Below are 19,649 nucleotides of genomic sequence, written 5' to 3'. Positions count from 1 at the left end.
TTTCTGAAATTTATATTAATGGACGCCTACAGTAGTCTCGTTAAATTCAGTGTAATTATTTTGAGATTCATCCTTGTGTATTTTAGTAATTCATTTCTTTTTATTGCTAAATAGAATTCCATTGAATGGACAAATCACATTTTGCTAATTCATTCATCTATTGATTGACATTTAGATTGTTTCCCGTTTTGACTATGGCAAATAAAGCTAGTAAGTTTTGTGTATAACTGTTTGTATAGATATATGTTTTTATTTAACTTGGGCAAATATTTAGGAGTGACTTGTCTGAGTCATATGTGTGAGTATATGTTTAACTTTCTAAGAACCTACCAAGCAGTTCCAAGGGATTTGTGCCATTTATATCCCAACCACGGGGTGTGACACCCATTCTCCCACATCCCCACTGATGTGCTGTTTCTGTCTTTTAACCTTTAGCCACTTTAATTTGGTGTTTGGGGGCATCTCGTTGTATTTCTTTGATGATAGTGATGTGCAGCAACTTCTCATTTGTATATCTTCTTTTGTGAAATGTCTGTTCAGATCCTTTGCCCATTTTTTGCTCTGTCATCTTACTGTGTTTTAAGCATTCTTTATATATTCCAGATGCAAATTTTTTGGCTGATACATGTGTTGTGAACATTTTCTCTCAGCTTGCCATTTCATTTGCTTAACTGTATCCTTTGAAGCAGACTTTTAAATTTTGATAAAGTACACTTTTTTTGTGGCTCACGGTTTTTGTGTACTACCCAAGAATCTGTTGCCTACCTCAAGATAATCAGAATTTTCTCCTGTATTTTCTGTAAGTCTTATAGTTTTAGGTTTTACATTTGATTTGTGATCCAGTTTGGGTTAATTTTGGTGTATGGGTCTGAGTTAGGGTTTTTCTTTTTTCCCAAATGGATATCTAGTTGTTTCAGTACCATTTACTGAAAAGACATTAATTTCCCTATTGAACTGACTAGGCAGCATAAGCTTCTTAGGTTTGCATTTGGTGTTTTATTGCTACCATAGCTTCAGACATTTTTTGTTATTACTTGAAGTCGAGGAGATGAATAATCTTGTCTGGTTCTTGCTTGGTCATAAGACACAGATTCTCTGGATAGTAAGAGACTTCTAACTGATTCGTTCTCTAATTCAATCTGATATCTTTTTTTTTTTTTTTTTTTTTAGGAGTTACACATAATATTGCATTACTCCGAGAGGTGATAATCAACTCACGCTTTATAGAAGGAGACATCAACACTAAATTTCTTTCTGATGTATATCCTGATGGCTTTAAAGGTTTGTATGCACTGAAGTATTTTACTGTATTAAAGTTATTACTTTTATACTTTATTTTAATGTATAATTTTTCTATTTTGAAATTAAGGCCTTTAGCCCATACTGTACTAGATTTATTAACATAGAGTATCCTAGACTATTGACATTCGTGATTTTGAGTATTCATGAATGACTCATGAATGTGCAATAATCCATCATTTTGTTGAGTGAGGAATTCAACTATGTGGAATGTGGTATGAGTCCAGTGTTGAAGTAAAACATGTAGACAGAGCATTAGCCTACCTGATCTTCTGGTTTCTGAAAGCCAATTCAAATTTGTATTCCCTGCTGCTACATTATATGGGTATATGCAGGAACTCTAATGATTAAAACTTTATGAAAATTAGCACTAAAAATTTCAGAATACCACATGCTATTCCTATTAATGAAAATGAAGATGTTTAAGAAGATTGTTTTTATCCATAAAATGAAGCTTTTAATAAAGTAATGAGGAGAATGTGAAATTTAGCACTCTGAAGTTACCTGTGAGTGTTTCCGGTGGTAGAAAAATTGCTCAAGTGAGAGACCGAGAAAACCCATTAGTGAGCATTAAAAACGTGGTTAATATGTGAGATAAACCAATAGGACTTCCATGTGACTTAATGGAAATGTTATTCCAGTAAAAGCCAGAAGTATCTGCATATGTTTCTGATGAATTTGGGGATATGTGAGGATGAGATTTTTCTCTCACAAATGGCAAGGGTTCTTTAGATCCATTTAGAGTATTTTAGTGTGTAAGATGACTCAGTCATATTAGGGGCTGTGTATAGATTCAGGTCAACTCCATGTATTGGGCTTTTGAATACATTTACAAAGCAATTTCTTAGTTTAGATTTTACAGAACAGGCGCCCCAATGTTCCACGTTCTCAGGAGAGCTCAGAAATTTACTTAAAAACCTAACATTGCCATTTTCCAGGGTAAACTTAATATATTACATTTCTGTTTTGATAGGGCATTATCAGCATGGACAGTCTAATTCTCTTAATGCTCATATAAGATAGGAACAGTTTTAAAAATTGTTATAAGTTGTTAGAAGGACCATTATTTAATCTCAGCCTTTATTTTACATGTGAGGAAACAAAAGCTCAGAGAGCGTGATAAGGCTAAATGGCCAATAATATAATAAAGCCAGTAATTGAACGTAGAGTTTCCACCTCCCCCTGTTTCAGTACTCGTTCAGTTCTGGTAGGATTCAAAATCATAAATCATACAGGTTTTTCGAGTATGCTATATGTTGTTTTAGAATGCCTATAAGCACTTTAAAAATACACACCTAGCTTTGCCATTCTTAATGTGGACCTCTTACTGTCTTCCCTCATATTATTTTCATGTCCGTTCTTCTCTGAATGGCTACTGTCTCTTGTTCTTCCTATCACTCTCTTCCTCCCTCCCTGTTTTTCCCTAGAGCAGGTATTTGATATATTAAACTGTATCATCTTTGATTGTTTGATATATGTGCCTGAAAGAGACAGCAGGAAGTGGCCACTGAAGTTAATCCAGGATCTTCTCCATATGTTTGAGGCCGGGTCATTTTGCCCCTTTGGGATTACCCGTCTGCTTCCCATCTGTCCAACTATCCTAGGCACTGTTCACAGGCAAGTGCCTGTTTTTATGACTGCATTAAAATTTTCTATTATATATGTTTATTATCCCGAATTTATTTGTAGACTAGGACAGTGTTACTAAAGGTTCTGAGATTGACCTTTGGAATGACTGTGCTTAAAACTAAAACATAGGCTACACAGGAATGTGTTCTTCATATATACTTCCTAGATTCTGATGTTGAAATGCTATTGTTCCTTGATTCTGAAAAATAAATGAAAAATGGGGAAGATAATATTTTGATTTTGGAATAAAGGAAAAATGAGGAAGAAGATGTTTTAAGAACTGTCATTTCAGTGGCCTGTAATGAACCCTTGGGCTCCTTTCTCCTTTCTCTGTGGCCTCGCTACAGTTTAACCTCTTGCTGCGTCAAAGGAAATGATCGGAATTAACTTTTCTCTTCTGGAAAGTTGCATATCTTTAGTAAAAATTTGATTCAACACAAGTAATATACCATTAATTACACTTCTCTCTTTACCATTAAATTTAGTCACTTATTTCTATACCTTTAAAAGTGGTGTAACCAAATCAATGTGAGTTTGCTCCTTGGTGAGTCACAGATAGAAACCACATCAGGTGGAGTTGTCACGCAAAGGATACTTTATTTGCAGCAAATAAGGAGATCACGGGGAGTAACTTCCAAAGCTGTGACTCTCTGAGCATGGGTGCATGGGTTCTTATTATTTAGGGTTAGGATGAATATTTAGATAGGGAGCCTTGTCATAGTATGTAAAGACGGGCATAAGGTCACGCATGTGCCATAAGGAAACATGCCTGTACATACATTGTATATTACGTAAATGAGGCTTGTGTTCTTCCTTTGGTGGAGATTTTAGTATAAAAAAGTAAGGATAACTGTCATTCCATTGTCCATCTGCTCAGGTTTGAGTCTGGGGTTGATTTCAAACTGGTCTGGGTGGTCTGGCCAGCTGGAACTCTTTAGGCAGTTGTTACTGCTTGAGGGCTAGTTTCGGTTTCCATCACAGGATTTTATGCCTGTAGAGTCTTTTGTCTGAGTTAAGAGAGAAACTAGAAAGAAGAGTGTAAGGAAAAATTTGGGCCAGAGGTTGGTGAGCACAAACAGGTGGGCAGTAAAGATCATGTCTTGGGGTCTAGCTGGTGATAGTGGTACTTTGATACTTGGACTCCTGTGTTGCCTTTGAGTCATTAAAGTCACTCAACGAATAATTGCTGTAGGCTCTCGAAGAAATTGAAAAACAAATAATGTATTTCCTTGCACTTAGGAGCTTATATCACAAGAGAAATAAATATGTAAAGAACTAACTACACTACAGGACAAAATAAGTGCTAAGTGAAGATAGAAGCAAAGTGTCTGGAGCACAGAAAAAAAAGTAACCAGTTCTGATCAAGGGAATCAAGGTTGACCTCAAGGATGAGGCAGTGTTTAGACCATTGTAGCTCCTCTCCAAGGACTCTTCTAGGGCACTGCTGCTCATCTCTGAATCTGTTCTTTCTGATGAGATGCTGATTGTTGGAAATCAGCCTTGGAGAAAGTACTTACAGTAAAGAAACTGCAAATTCTGCACACTGGTGTGTTTCTCTTCTCTTCATACCCAAGTTGGTTGTTAATCATTTACCAGCAAACTGCTGCCTAATCCTTTGACATGACTATTGACAGCAAACAGAGCCATGAGTACAAAGGAAAAGGATTACCATCTAAGGTGGAAGACCTCAAGGAATCCCTGAGGATGGGAGGTGTTTTAGAACTCATATGAGAGTCAAATGACTGAGCTTACTGAAAAATAGTAAGAAAATTTAATTAAGGACATTAAATTAGAGGAGAAATACTTTAATGAACTAAGAACTGATTTTTCGAAGTGTTTCAGCAAAGTGAAAGGCAGGATGGCCACTTCTAAGAACCAAATTAGTGACCCTAAGGAATAAATGGAAGTTTCTCAAAATATGTAGTAAAAAGGTAAAGCGAAGGAAATAAGGTGTGAAATCAGAGATGTAGAAGGAAGACCCGAGAGATTTTGTATGTACGTAATAGTTCATGAAGAGAAAATGGATAAATAAAGGAAGGTTAATTTTAAAAGTAATAATCGGGGTTTTTTTTTTTTTTTTCCACTGTTCTTGAGAAAACCTTGAAGTGTCATTGGAAAGATTCGTTGAGTTTCAGACAAGATTAATGATAAAAAGTAGCTCTTGTAGGCGTATCAAGAACAAAACATTTTTAAAGCTTCTAGAAAGAAAAAAACACCCAAGTCATATGCAGAGAATCATCTTCAGACTCCATATACTGGAAATGAGAAAATCTTAAGATATCAACTTCATTAGAAAGAACTTGACCCAAGAGTACTAAACCCAACTAACATATCCTTTGCTTCTCAATTATGGAAAGAGATTTTAGAATAAAGATTCAGAAATATATCATTATCTATACCTTTTTTGAGGAAATAACTGAAGAAAGTGCTTTAACCAATTTGAGGTAAAGATGACAGGTTAAATATACACATTTTGGGATGCCTGCGTGGCTCAGTGCTTAAGTGTCTGCCTTTGGCTCAGGTCATGATCCCAGAGTCCTGGGATCGAGCCCCGCATTGGGCTCCCTGCTCAGCGGGGAGCCTGTTTCTCCCTCTGCCTGCTGCTCCCCCTGCTTGTGGTCGCTCTCTCTCTGACAAATAAATAAAATTTAAAAAATAAAGGGCGTCTGGGTGGCTCAGTCGGTTAAGTGTTTACCTTCGGCTCAGGCCTGGGATCGAGTCCCGAAATGGACTCCCTGCTCAGTGGGGGGGAGTCTGCTTCTCTCTCTGCTCCCACCACTCATGCTCTCTCTCTCTTTCAAAAATAAATAAAATCTTAAAATATTTTTTTCCCAACCTTTGACTTGCTTTTAGTATTTATTATTTATTATTTATTTATTTTTAAGTAGGCTCCCCACCCAGTGTGGGACTCGAACTCATGACCCTAAGATTAGGAGTCACAAGCTCCATTGACTGAGCCAACCAGGCACCCCTGAATTTAGTCTTTTAAAGACGCAAGTCCATGAGGACAAAAAGAAGAGATAGCATTCTGGAAAATGAAGAGCCAAAAGATGATTCTTAACTGACTTAGCAACTTAAGAAAGTTGAATCCTAAGCTGACAACGTGAAAAACTGGGAAATAGCTCATTGTCACCATGGAACCCTGCAGGAGTCTTAGCCACTATTAGGTTCAGATAGCTTGGGAAATTCCTGTAAGTAAGACTACTGGTCTAAAATCTCTGGAAGAATTTCTCTATGTTCCCTCCCTTACTCTTTAGAGGAGGGTGGTTCTTCTCCCATCTGGAAAAAGCTTTGAGATTTTTCTCCATAGAGAATAAGATGCCCTCTACACCAGAGGACAGAGGATTGAGTGAGTGTGGACATACTGAATGTGGTGATGCCCCCTCTCCCAAACGTCATTCCCCACTTGGTTCCCAAAGTACTGGCAGGCAGTCAGGCAGGTACTCACAGTCACAGTGGTAGAATATTCTTCTCTGAGAAACCTAACTGGCCATAGAGAGATTACCTACAGATCCCCCAACACATGAAGCCTACACATGAAGCAGATGATCAGCAAAGCCACATCCCACGAAGAGAGAACATGCATGGCTCAGGATCAGGTATCTGTCAGCATCATTTAAGACAACACTAGATTGGAAGGGAGGCACCAGATGACTCTTAAAAATAGATGACAGAACTAAAGCCACTTAAGAGACTCAGATCAGGCTTCTTAAAAACTGGGTCATGCACATGGGCGTGATAATAGCACAAGGTTTACAGAGGTGTATCACAGACCTGGTGGGTGCTACTCTGTGATGTGACCTCCATGTAGTAACCACCAACTTAATGAGTAACGGTGGGAGAACCTAAACATTATTTGGGGTTTGGGACTTTTGTTTGAAATCCCCCCCAAACATACACCCCAATCCCCACAAAGGCTACGAAGGTGAGGACTGATTGTAAGGAGGAAGTTTTTCTCCTTTCTTTCATATTTACTGAATCTATTAGGTTAAAGGTAGTGGTCTAGGGTCTTGGGATACTGAAAACTGTTTCAAAAAGACTAAGGGTTTTTAAATTAAGAGCTGTACCTTTTTCCAGCCTGTCTTCACCAGAGAGTGCAGCAGAGATAATCAAGCTGTAATGCTCCTGAAGGTTTCAAAAGATGGATTTGAGAAACTCCTAGAACTCCTCTCAGGCTAGGGTTCTAACTTTGAAGTGGAAGTGACTTGCTGCTGTTGAACACATCTACCACTGAAGTGTGGGGCCGTGTCTGTCCTGTGTGCCTGGAGGTTCTCGGGGTTTCTGCCACCTCACTGTTCAGGCCCCCCAGACTCCCAGGATCATGCTTGTGAATCTTCTCAATCAGGGTTGGCAGAGGTGAAAAACAAGTGTCAGATTACAGTGTTCTCTTGTTTACCTTCACACTTGACAAAGGGATAGGAAGAATCCAGAAGTATTTAAATACACTTTATCTACATCCCAAAGTTCTAGGTGCTTAGGATTCCTCAGTCAGCAAAAAGACTTGCTGCCCTTGTGGGGGTTTCATTGCTGGGAGATAACAGGCAGCAGGTGTTCTCAACCCCCTCATCGAAACTGCAGGTTTTTCCAGATGCGGACCTGCTCACAAACCTTAGTGCCATGCACTTGCCGTCGCTTGTTCACGTAAAGCTGGGAATTGAATGCAGGCATGTCTCCATTCGGTGCCAGACTAGCACACCACCCCAGCCTGAGCTGCTGCCCTCTTGCCTGGACTCTGAACAGCCTTCTCACGGACCTCCTTCCTCCCACCTTTGCACTTTCCAATTCATCTTCACTCAGTAGCCAGAGTTCATTTTTAGAACCAAATCACACCTTCCCACTTACTTTGAAAGCCCTCAGGGAGTGTGTGGCTACACAAATTGCAGTATATTCATGCCAAAGAATACTTCCTAACGTTCAAATGTTAGAAACTGCTGATTCGTTCAGAAACACTGGTGAATCTCAAAAATATTATGTGCAAAAGAAGACAGACACAAAAGAGTATTTACTGTCTAGTTCCATTTATATGAAATCAGAAAAGAATTTAGTTGCTTGAGGCCAGGGAGGGAAAGGAGTGTAGAGGTCTTGATTGGAGAGATGCAAGGGAGCATTTTGGAGTAGTGGAAAATTCTAAATAGACGGTTGTGATGTTTATATGGACATACCCATTTGTCATATCTCTTGAATTGCACACTTAAATGGTGAGGACTGATTGTAAGGAGGAAGTTTTTTTGTATGCAAGTGGTACCTCAAAGCTAAAAAAACCCTAAGCTTGTTAATGGTATCCATTGCAATTTTGTATGCAAGTGGTACCTCAAAGCTAAAAAAACCCTAAGCTTGTTAATGGTATCCATTGCAATTAGAAAAACATAAAAACTGATGGCTTACCAGAAAAAAAAAAAAGGAATGCTAAACAGGTGTTTGTAAAAATTCAGTTGCCTTTTCTAATTAAAACACTCTGAAATCAGAAATAAAATTAAACTAAATTTGATTAAAAACCTACTTACTGAAAACGAATAACAAACATAATTTTAAAGGAAATGCTATGAAAATTTCCCTTAAAGTCAGGAACAAATGAATTCTATAAAAGGACCATTATTATCAATCATTGTTTTAGAGGATCAAAAAGTCCAAAAAAAGAAAAAAAGTTCGTTTAAATATTTTAAAAAGAAAACATTTTCTCTTCTTCTATTTATAATTTTGTCCCTAGAAAACCCAGAAGATACTACTAAAAATTTCTAGGCTTACTAAAAGCACATTTGGCAAGGTGGCTGAATTCAACAAGATAAGCATGCAAAGTTAGTGTCTCTTCTTTTTGTTAGTAAGAGCCAGCTTGAAATGAAAATGGAAAAAAGCCAACCCTGTTCATATTAGCTGTAGTATCTTGTAAAATGGTGGGGAGAAATTTAATAGGGAAGACATAGAACCTATATGATTCTGTAAACTGTAAAATCTTGTCGAGGATAAAGAAGTAAGATGCGAAGAGATGGAAAAACATAGCAGTTATTGTTTGGGGACTCAAAAGGATAGGAGTGCCAATCTTTCCCAAATTGATACACAGATTTTATGTACCATCAGTTAGATTCACAAGGTCCACTGCCTTAAGTGATTAAAAAGTTTATATGTATTCATAAATTTCTGAAAATAGCCAAGAAAATTATGAAAAATGATAAAAATTGGCCTTTTGTGTATTAAAATGTATTGCTGAGCCTCTCTAAACAATATGATGTAAAGTGTGAGAATGGAAGTACTTGAAAACAGAAAACAGAAAAATGAATAAATATGTCAGTGTAATGGAATAGGGAGCTCATAAACAGAAATTAGCATATGTGGGAATTTTGCCTCTTACTTTTTATGAAATCTTAGCCCCTTAATTTATGCCAAATACAAAAATGAATCCCAGATAAAGACTAATTATAAGACATAAAACACAAAAACAATTGGAATAAAATTGAGGAGTCTAGTTACTACCTAGGGATTGAAGTGATCTTTTTTAAAAGATTTTATTTATTTATTAGATAGCGGGAATGAGCGTGGGGGTGGGGCAGAAGGAGAGGGAGAAGCGCAGACTCCCTGCTGCGCAGGGAGGCCAACACAGGGCTCGAGTCCAGAACTCTGAGATCATGACCTGAGCTGAAGGCAGATGCGTATCCAGGCACCCTTGAAGTGATCTAAAAAGATTTTTTTTTTTTTTGAGAGAGTGCATATGCACGTGAATGGGGGTAGGAGGGCTGGGCGGGGCAGCAGGAGGGGGAGAGGGAGAGAATCCTAAGCAGTCTCTGCCCAGCATGGAGCTTGATCTCAGGACTCTGAGATCACGACCTGAGCCGAAATCAGGAGTCCAGTGCTTAACCGACTGAGCCACCCAAGAGTCCCTCAAAAAGATTTCTAATGAAAACTAATGGGGCGCCTGGGTGGCTCAGTCGGTTAAGCGACTGCCTTCGGCTCAGGTCATGATCCCAGGGTCCTGGGATCGAGTCCCACATCGGGCTCCCTGCTCTGCCGGGAGCCTGCTTCTCCCTCTCCTACTCCCCCGCTTGTGTTCCCTCTCTCGCTGTCTCTCTCTCTGTCAAATAAATAAATAAAATCTTTAAAAAAAAAAAAAGAAAACTAATGATATGATAGTGTTATGTAAAATGTCGTGTCTCTGGCAAAATGCTAAGCCCTAATTTAGCATTTTTAAAAAATTTTAATTGGTCCATAAACTTGAAATTGAAAGCTGTTGTGAAAAAAAAATTAGTTTTCTTTTTAAATTATTATTGTGTGGTCAGTGTCCATTAAATGGCTAAAACGTGGATTTTTTTTTTAGATTTCATATGTCGATTGCAAATTACTTGTTGAAATTTCACATTTGGACTTTTTGTAATTTTAAAAAATTACTGTATATTATACCTTGGAACCTACAAAAATAGCAGATATATTTTTGAAAAACTAAAATAAGTTTTTTAATATATGCTATTATATGCTATAAGCATAGTCTAATAATATCTTGTATTGAGCCATAGTATGATTATATAACCCCTAGTCACAGACTATCTCCGCATGGTTCTGATACTAGACAAAGCCCTTTACATTTTAATGTCTGTTATTTCACAGTTTGTAAATGTTAACCGTTGTTAGAAAAGAACTAAAACTATCCTTCCATTTTTTTGTGTGTGCAAAAGAAAGTGATTATGATGATGAAAATCATATCTCTTATTAGAGATGGTATGAGAAATACATCTTGTGTAAAGAACTTTGAAGGGACTGTAGGTGGTTAGCCTGGAGAATTGGAGATGTATTAATAAGGAATAAGGCAGCTGTCATCAGTTTGGCCCAGTTGAGCTCTAGGCACTGATTTGTATTTATTTGTTGACTGTGTCTAGCACAGAAGGGTCACTTTTGTAGTTGGTAGAGCTACCATATATTGATCACTCTGATCTTCATCTCAAACCCAAGATTCAGTCAGGGCCCGTTTCTGCCTTGGACCAGCTTTCGGGTCCAAAGGGGTAGGCCGGATTTGAGTCTAATCTAGTTAGAACAACATTTGGAACATGTATTACCAGACATCAGGACCAGCTGGGCCAGAGATTTCAGCAAGGTAAAAACCAGAGGGCATAGTAATGAAGAACATTAACATTCAGCAGGATTCCAAAGTCAGAGCCAGGGTAGACATGTCATGGGCATCAGGCCATAAGAGGACAACAGGAATCAAGGCCCCTCTGATTTGAGATCAGGAGTAGCCTCATGCTAGAACCCATTATCATAAGATTAGTTATGGTGGGCAGGGTGTCTAATTGCAGTCTATATCCTTCAAGATTGGTAATGTACAAGTGTAAGAAAGAAAAGAATTAGAAGAATAGAATTATTTGGTGTTACTTCAGATTGGAAAAGTTGGGTGGAAGTCACAAACAGTCTGACTCAGTATGAGAAGTAACAGTCAAATGATTTAGAAATCTTTGGAAGAGTTTTCAGTTTGTAAGTGTTGGAGTTTTATAGATCCTAGATAACCGTCTGTCAAACAGTACTGTAGAAGAGACATTCGTACTGCATGGAGGTTGCAGTAGATCATCACTTTTTTTTTGTTTGTTTTTTTAGAGAGCATGTGCATGCAAGCGTGGGAGGGTTGGAGGGGCAGGGGCAGAGGGAGAATCCTAAGCAGGCTCCATGCCTGACTTGGGCTTGATTATGAAAGTAGTTTTGACCTTACAGGCCCCCAAAGGCTCTTGGGGACTCCCAGTAGTCCCCAGGTTACACTTTGAGAATTGCTTTTTTTTTTTTTTTTTTTTTTACTGCTCCAGTCAATGAAAGGGAAACTTTATTGGGCCTTGGGGCTCGGGCAGGAGGCCGCCCTGCGGCAGAGGAAGAGCCAGTGGAGGGGCCTTATTTGACCTTTTTGGGGCACAAGTTGTTGGTGTGGCCGTACTTCTTGCAGCAGTTGACAGCGCGGGGGTGCAGGTGAGCATAACACTTGTGGCAGATCATCTTGTCGCAGTTGTATTTCTGGGCCAGCTGGCGGAGGGAAGGCTCGATGATGCCACCGCAGAGGCGAAGCACCAAGTGCAGGGTGGACTCTCTGGATATTATAGTCTGACAGAGTACAGCCATCTTCCAGCTGTTTGCCCGCAAAAGTCAGCCACTGCTGGTCAGGCGGGATGCCCTCCTGGTCTTGGATTTTGGCTTTGACATTCTCAGTGGTGTCACTGGGCTCGACCTCAGGGTGACGGTCTTGCCTGTCAGGGTCTTCACAAAGATCTGCATCTCTGCGTCTGCTGGCGCGAATCCGCAAGGCTGCCGCCACCAAACTGCTCCGCCACCTCGTTGAAGAGAAAGAGGGCGGCGGAACCGAGAATTGCTCTTACAGACTATGTTTTGAGAAGACTGAGACCAAATTTTTGTAATCCTCATATAGGGTAATTATGGGATCATATGAGATGTTTTCATCACTACTTAAGTGTTGCAGACAATCAGGAACTTCTCAAAGCCTAGAAGAGTGTGATTTAATCAGGCCATTGAGGGGTCTATTACTGAATTTCCAAAACTAGTTGATAGATCCCTCTTGGATTTTTTGTCTTATTTGAGCAGTCTTGCTCCCTCTCCTCCCCACTGCGTGCCCAGTGCCTAGGATGATACTAGCTCCATAATAGATGTTTGATAAAATATTGATTTGCCTGACTAATAGTTCTATAAGATAGAAGCACTGGGTACTAACATGATGTATGTGATTGATTGATTGATTTCCCTTAGGACACAAGTTAACAGAGAGTGAGAGAAACCAATTATTGGCAATAGCATCATCATTGTTCGTGGCATTCCAATTAAGAGCACAACATTTTCAAGAACATGGAAATGCAAGGTATGTTAGATCATTTAAAACAGCATAAATGGGAGGAAAAACACTGATAATCTAATCAGAATAGGAAATAGCTAATAAAAGATGTGACTGATCTTAATTTTGAATCTTGTGTTCGGAGAAGCATAATACAATCACAGTGTTTAAAAATGATATTGTTTCTGTTTTTTCAAATGATTTTTTTTTAATTCAGAAAAAAAGGATCTTGGCCCCTTTAACTTGGACATTATTAGAGGTAAGAAGATATTCTGAAACCTCATGGAATATCTGTTTAAGCAATTTGTATTCTGTTTTATAACTGTTAATCTTGAACAAAGTTTTAAAAAGTGTTAGAGTACAAAAAACTAGGATTGACTCTGAGCAGTTAAAATACATATATATACCTATATATATAAAACTCATAAGATACCAGAAGGAATTAACACCAGGTTAAGTTAGTTATTTGTGAGCCCTAAGTATACTTTTTAGCTTCCTAGTAATGTAAGTGAAAGAAAAAACATGCTTTATACCAGGGCAAGCGGAAACAAAGTCAGCATGACATTAATACCTCTAAATGACAGGATAACTTATTATATATGTCTGTGTTCTTGCTAGCGTAATCCTGCTTTAGCAAGTACAGTCTATTTATTACTTGCTAGAGTGATGTTGTTGATAAAATTGTGTCACTTCAACTTCTTTTCCATTCTTTTTGCTTTTCCACAAGAGGAAGAACAAAGATAAAAAGAAAAAAGATGGCAGGTGACTGAGCAGCTCTGATCAGAAACTCAGATTACCCTTGAAGAATTAGGTAGAGGAAAAGTAAATTGGGTTTTACTGGTTTTACTGGTTTTACTCAGAAAATCTTGGAGTAATTGGTACTCTTCATTTGTTCTCATTCTCAAGAGAATGTATAGGAAGCTTAATGTATGAGTTTTTTTTCCCACTTTTTTTTTTATTGAAGTATAGCTGACACACAATGTTACGTTAGTTTCCAGTGTATAACATAGTGATTTGACAGACAGCTCTTTACTTTGTGATGCTCACCATAAACATAGTTACCATCCGTCATCATATAACACTATTAGAGTACCACTGACTATAATTCATATGCTGTACCTTTCATATGGACTTACTCATTCCATAACTGGAAACCTGTACCTCCTCCTCCCCTTCGCCCATTTTGCCCCTCCCCCCCTCCTCAAACCCCTTCCCTCTGGCAGTCATCAGTTCTCTATATATATGGGTCTGTTTCTGCTGTTTGTTTTGGTTTTTAGAATCCACACATAGTGAAATCTTGCTTTGTCTGACTTATTTTACTTAGCATAATCCCTTCTAGGTCCATGCATGTTATTGCAGATGGCAAGATCTCATTCTTTTTTATGGCCAAGTAATACTCACTCCCTCTCTCCCTCCCCCTGCCCATCTCTCTTATGTATATAAATGAAGGAAATGGTCATTGTAAATAATGCTGCCATAAGTATAGGGGTTCATATATCTTTCTGAATTAGTGTTTTCATTTCCCTTGGGTAAATACCCATTAGTGGAATAATATATGATCTTTTTTAAGCTATGATTTGATAGATGTTTAGGGAGAAATGAGAGATTATAGAATATCAGTAAATTACTGAATGACTGGAAGGAGGAGGAGAATGGGCAGTAAAGACATGAATCTGGTTGGTTTTTTCCCCCTAAAGTTGTGCTGACCAGTGTGGTAGCCACTGGCCATGTGTGCTTACTTTAATTAAAATTTCAGTTTCTCAGGCATGTTCAGTGCCACTGTTTGTATAGTCACCAGCCATTGCCTTACGGTGGTTAGTGGCTACTGAATTGAGCAGTAGAAAGAACCTTCCATCATTATAGTTTGTTTCCATCAAACTCTGTTGGGACAGGGATGTTTAGGAGGTACATGTGTCTAGCTTTTGTTTTAAAACGAGAATCATACCTTGTATTTTTTCTTTTGATAAATATAGTATTCATATCTTGATTACCTTCAGATGTTATTTGACCTTGATCATTTCTGAAGCCCTGAGTGTAGCTGATGATGAACTGGTTTGATCTTTAAGAAATGTATTCAGGTCATTTTCAGAGAGTGCTGACTTGCACTGGGAAGAATCTGAAAAAGGTTTAAAAAGAAAAAGAATAAAAATTACCTGTAATCCCACAAACTCTTCAGTAAGCACTTTTTCACATTTTGATGTATTCCCTTCTAAGTATATATGTGTGTGTATATTTATAGAGATACATACATGTAGCATATATAAACCTTACATAGAGTCATACTGAGAATATAGTTTGAATTCTATTTTTTTAATTGTAGTATTACATTGCAAATATCTTTTATTCCCTAGTCTTTAGAAGCATATTTAAAATTTTCATTACAGAATTTAAAACATGGCAAACTTTTGCTCTTCAAAAGATACCACTGAGAAAATTATGAAACAGTATAGCAAATGGCAGAATGTATTCAGAGATATATAGATATATATAAATAAATATATATATAAGGGGTTTGAGTCTGTAATGTATAAATAATTTTTAAAACTCAAAAATAAGCCAGACACCCTAATAAAAAAATAGAAGATCTTTATTAAAGAAGTTATATGAATGTGACAAATTCATGAAAAAGTTTTTCAGCATTGTCAGAGGAAATACAAATTAAAATCACAGTGCTACACTAACACACACCAAGTAAAATGTACATTAAGTGGTAAGTGGATAAATAATTGTGATATATCCATATAATGGAATACTATTTAGCAGTAAAAAAGAAAGAAGTACTGATACATGCATCACCATGCAAAAATCTGAAAAGTAAGTCACGCTGAGAGAGAGAAACCAGTTCAAGAAGACTATATAATCTATAACTTTATTTGAAATTTCTGGTAAAGGCAAAAGTATAGAGACAGGAAGAAGATCAGTGGTTCCCTAGGTGCAAGTGTTGATGTCACAGAATTACATCTTTATACATTCTGTGCCCCAAACCATAAACCATAAACCAATAATTATTTTAAATGTATTACTTTCTTAAATTATGTAGAAAACAAAATGTGGGTATGAAACCAAAGTTAAAATAATACTAGCTTTTATAATAGTTCATGTGTTTACCTTTACTGAGGTACTTATTTATTCGTGTGGCTTCCTGGTACTGTCTAGTGCCCTTTCATTTCAACCTTGCAAGACTGCTGCCTGTACCATTTATTGTCGGGCAGGTCTGGTGGTCACAGACTGCCTCAGCTTTCGTTTATCTGGGAATCTCTTAATTTCCAGTTTTAATGTCTTAATCTAGTTTTTTGTTAGGATTCTTGGTTGACTGTTTATTTTGGTTTCTTTTTTTCCTTTTAACACTGAATATATCAGCCTACTGCCTCTGGACTCCATAGTTTCTGATGAAAATCTGACAATCTATTGAGAATCCCTTGTATGTGATGATTTGCTTCTCTCTTGATACTTTCAAGATTTTCTCTTTATCTTTGGCTTTTGAAAGTAATGTATCTTGGTGTGGGTCTTTGAGTTCATGTGACTTGAGTCCATTGAGCCACTGTTGGTGGGAATGCAAGCTGGTGCAGCCACTCTTGAGGTGTTTTTTTTTTTTTTTTAACATTTATTTATTTATATATGAAAGAGAGGAGGGAGAGCATGAATGGAAGTGGCAGAGGAAGAGAAAATCTGAAGCAGACTGCATGCTGAGCATAGAGCCTGACACAGGGCTTGATCTCAGGAACCTGAGATCGTGACCTGAGCCGAAACCAGGAGTTGGCCGGTTAACCAACTGCACCACGCAGGTGCCCCAAGCTTCTTGAATGTTTATATTCATACCTATCATCAAATTTGGGAAGTTTTCAGCCGTTATTCAAATATTTTCTCTACCCCCTTTTCTCTCTCTTTCTTTCTGGGATTCCCATGATGTGTACATTGGTTGGCTTTCTGGTATCCCACAGGACCCTTAGGCTCTGTTTTCAAACTTTGTTCTTTATACTCGAGAATTTTTCTTGTCTTGTCTTCAAGTTGGCTGATTCTTCTGCCTGCTCAAATCTGCCTTTGAAGCCTTCTAGTGAGTTTTTCATTTCAGTTATTGTACTGTTTAGCTCTAGAATTTTTTAATTTCCTTCTAGGTTTTTTTTTTTTTCTGTCTAGGTTTTTAATCTCTATTATTTTCATTTTGTTTACATATTGTTTTCTTGACTTTCTCCATATCTTTCTTTAGTTTTTTTGAGCATTTTTTTGAGATTTTATTTATTTATTTGACACAGAGAGAGAGAGAGAGAGAGTGAGAGATAGAGTGCACAAGGAGGGAGAATGGCAGGCAGAGGGAGAGGGAGAAGCAGGCTCCCTACTAAGCAAGGAGCCTGACCTGGGGCTCGATCCCAGGACCCTGGGATCATGACCTGAGCTGAAGGCAGACACTTAATGGACTGAGCCACCCAGGCGCCCCGAGTTTTTTGAGCATCTTTAAGAGAGGGTTGTTTTAATGTTTTTGTCTACTATATCTACCAGTAAGTCTTTTTCATGGTCATATTTTGCTAATCTTTTTTCCTTGAGAAGGCCAAACTTTTCTGTTTCTGTTTCTATATATGATTTGTGATTTTTGTTGTTGTTGTTGTTGAACACTGGACATTTGAATCTAATAATGTGGTGACTCTGGAAATCAGATTCTCCTCCTTCCTCAAGGTTTACTCTGTTGTTGTTGTTGTTGTTGTTGTTGTTATTTCGGCATGTTGGGGGCTGTCTCTTACCAATGATCAGCCTGAGGTATAAATGTAAGGTCTTCCCAGGTATTTTCTGAGCATTTCCCTGTGCATGTGTGTTCACTCTCCAATTTTCCTCATAAATGCAGCCATTTTTGAATGTCTTAGTCTTTAATGTCTGGCTTCTGAAAGGGGGAAAAAAGCAAAAAACGAAGGAAAATGGGGGAACTGACCCTTTAAATCCCCTGGAAGTCACTTCAGGCAGAGGGAGTGGGGCTTGCAACAGTGGGAGGAGGTGCAGTAGCAATGGCTTCCCACCTTTTTTCCTGTACCTCTGTGATCAGAACAGGAATTGGGTATCATAGCACAGATCCCCAGTATTTGGAGGACAGGTCCTTTTTCTGCCCACCCTGGCTTCCACAGGCTGTGTGTAAGCTGCTTCAGGAACACATGCACAGCTTCCTGCCGCTGGCTGGGGATGCGGGGATGAGTAGCTGCCACTGGACTAAGAGCTGAAATTGACCAAATTGATTGCAGTTTACCATCCACCTTTTCCCCTGAAATTTTTAAGCTGGATTGGACTGGAGTTCCAAACTAGTAATCAGAGAAATCCTGCCAGTGTAATTGTCATCTAGGTGGGGAGACATTCCTGGTGCTTCCTAGTCTACCATCATCCGAGAATCCTCTTCCTCCTCTATATATTACTGTTGAATTCATTACCCTTTTTTTTTTTAATTTTTAAAAAAGATTTATTTATTTTAGAGAGAGCATGTGTGAGCAGGAGGGCAGAGGGAGAGGGAGAATGAGAGAGAATCTCATGCAGACTCCCTGCTGAGTGCAGAGTCTGTCACGGGACTTGACTCAGGGCTTGATCTCACGACCCTGAGATCATGACCTGAGCCGAAACCAAGGGTCCTCTGCTTAACTGTGCCACCCGGGCGCCCCTCATTACCCTTTAAAAGTTGGAAAAAATTATAGTGATGATATATATGGGCCAGAAGTTCAGTTATGTAGATAATTGTGCATGTCTTACCTATATAATGATGATTTGTTTTTCATGAGTTTATTTTCTGTGGAACTTATTTAGTAAACCAGCTTATTGTGAAATAGGTACTATCCATGACAACAGAGATCTGTAACATCTAGCAAAATATATTGATTTGTTTGACAGTATAATCTTACTTAGGTAAAGTGAATCTAAGTTATTTTTGCTAGTTTGCTGAAAAGGTCTCTGACATCAAAGCTAATGTTAGGTGATCGAATCTTTACATTTTGGCTTAGGAAGCGTGTTTTCATTATTGGCTTGGGAATGGAGTCTAAGAGTCAGCCTCCAGGTGTGGCTGCACATTGCTCAGTCATGGGTGTGCTCATGTAATGTTTATGCTTCCAAATCCAGTAGCCCGCAGCCCTTCCTTCCTGCTGATCTTATTTTCCCAGTATCTCTATGGATTTTACTCTTTCATCATTTATGACTTGGAAAAAGACACTGATGATACGTACCCATAGTATTTGGATAATAAGAAGATAGCAGTGCATTTTAGAAAAAAACAAAGCAAAACAAAGTTAATGTCAGAAATAATAGCAATTTTTCTTAGGATGACCGTAAATAGATTTGGCAAACACAATTAAGTTTTTACATAAGTACATGATAATTATTCCAAAGCACTGCTATTGACAGAAATGAATCCTTGAAAGTGGTGTTAAACAATCACTTCATGTTATTTGAAGCTAAAGTGATTTTGTCAGCATTGTGGTTTGCTTTAATAATTTGTTGCACTAACAGGTAATGATGAGAAGAAAAAATAGTCAAGGAAACAATTTCGTCCCTTTCAGTAATCTTTCACTTAGTTTTGCTCAAGATGCCTGTTTTCCTTAGATCCAAATGCTGTTCACAGGTCAGGAGTGACTTTTCTGAGCGCTGCCCTTTCATGTCCCCTTCTGCCATCCCAGGCTTCTCGGGTGCTAGTGGGAAGCCCACGTGCTTTCTCTGAACTTCTGTACTTCCGCCGTTCCCACGGTGATTTCTGCACCTGTTGCTTTCTTTTGTTCGATCTGGTAGCTAAGCAAGGAGTTCTCTAGCCTTTTTTACGCTTTTTCACTTATATTTCCTAAATCCATGATTATTATCTGTTAAGCCACCTAATTTGTCATGTAATGATTATTAGTTCTAGGGAGAGCTGTGCCAACTTTCCTGGTGGTAGAATGGCTGGTGACCACATCTCTTCCGT

At 38.3% G+C, this 19,649-nt stretch overlaps 1 protein-coding gene and 1 pseudogene across 3 annotated transcripts in view; one reads left to right on the top strand and one right to left on the bottom strand.

Moving 5' to 3' along the window:
• The window catches only part of PCCA (propionyl-CoA carboxylase subunit alpha), a 417,324-nt gene that overhangs the window by 222,449 nt on the left and 175,226 nt on the right, over positions 1–19,649 (top strand). For all 3 annotated transcript variants that reach the window (XM_032402683.1, XM_032402681.1, XM_032402682.1), the window contains 2 exons: positions 1,171–1,281; positions 12,652–12,760. In XM_032402683.1, coding sequence (XP_032258574.1) covers positions 1,171–1,281; positions 12,652–12,760 — 220 coding nt within the window. The remainder of the gene's footprint in view (positions 1–1,170; positions 1,282–12,651; positions 12,761–19,649) is intronic.
• On the bottom strand, positions 11,515–12,645 carry LOC116631502 (annotated as a pseudogene).

The sequence above is a fragment of the Phoca vitulina genome, unplaced genomic scaffold, assembly GCF_004348235.1.
Source record: "Phoca vitulina isolate PV1807 unplaced genomic scaffold, GSC_HSeal_1.0 scaffold5, whole genome shotgun sequence".
NCBI lineage: Eukaryota > Metazoa > Chordata > Mammalia > Carnivora > Phocidae > Phoca > Phoca vitulina.
Note: the sequence above shows the minus strand (reverse complement) of the source record. Positions and strands in the feature narration are given on the sequence as shown.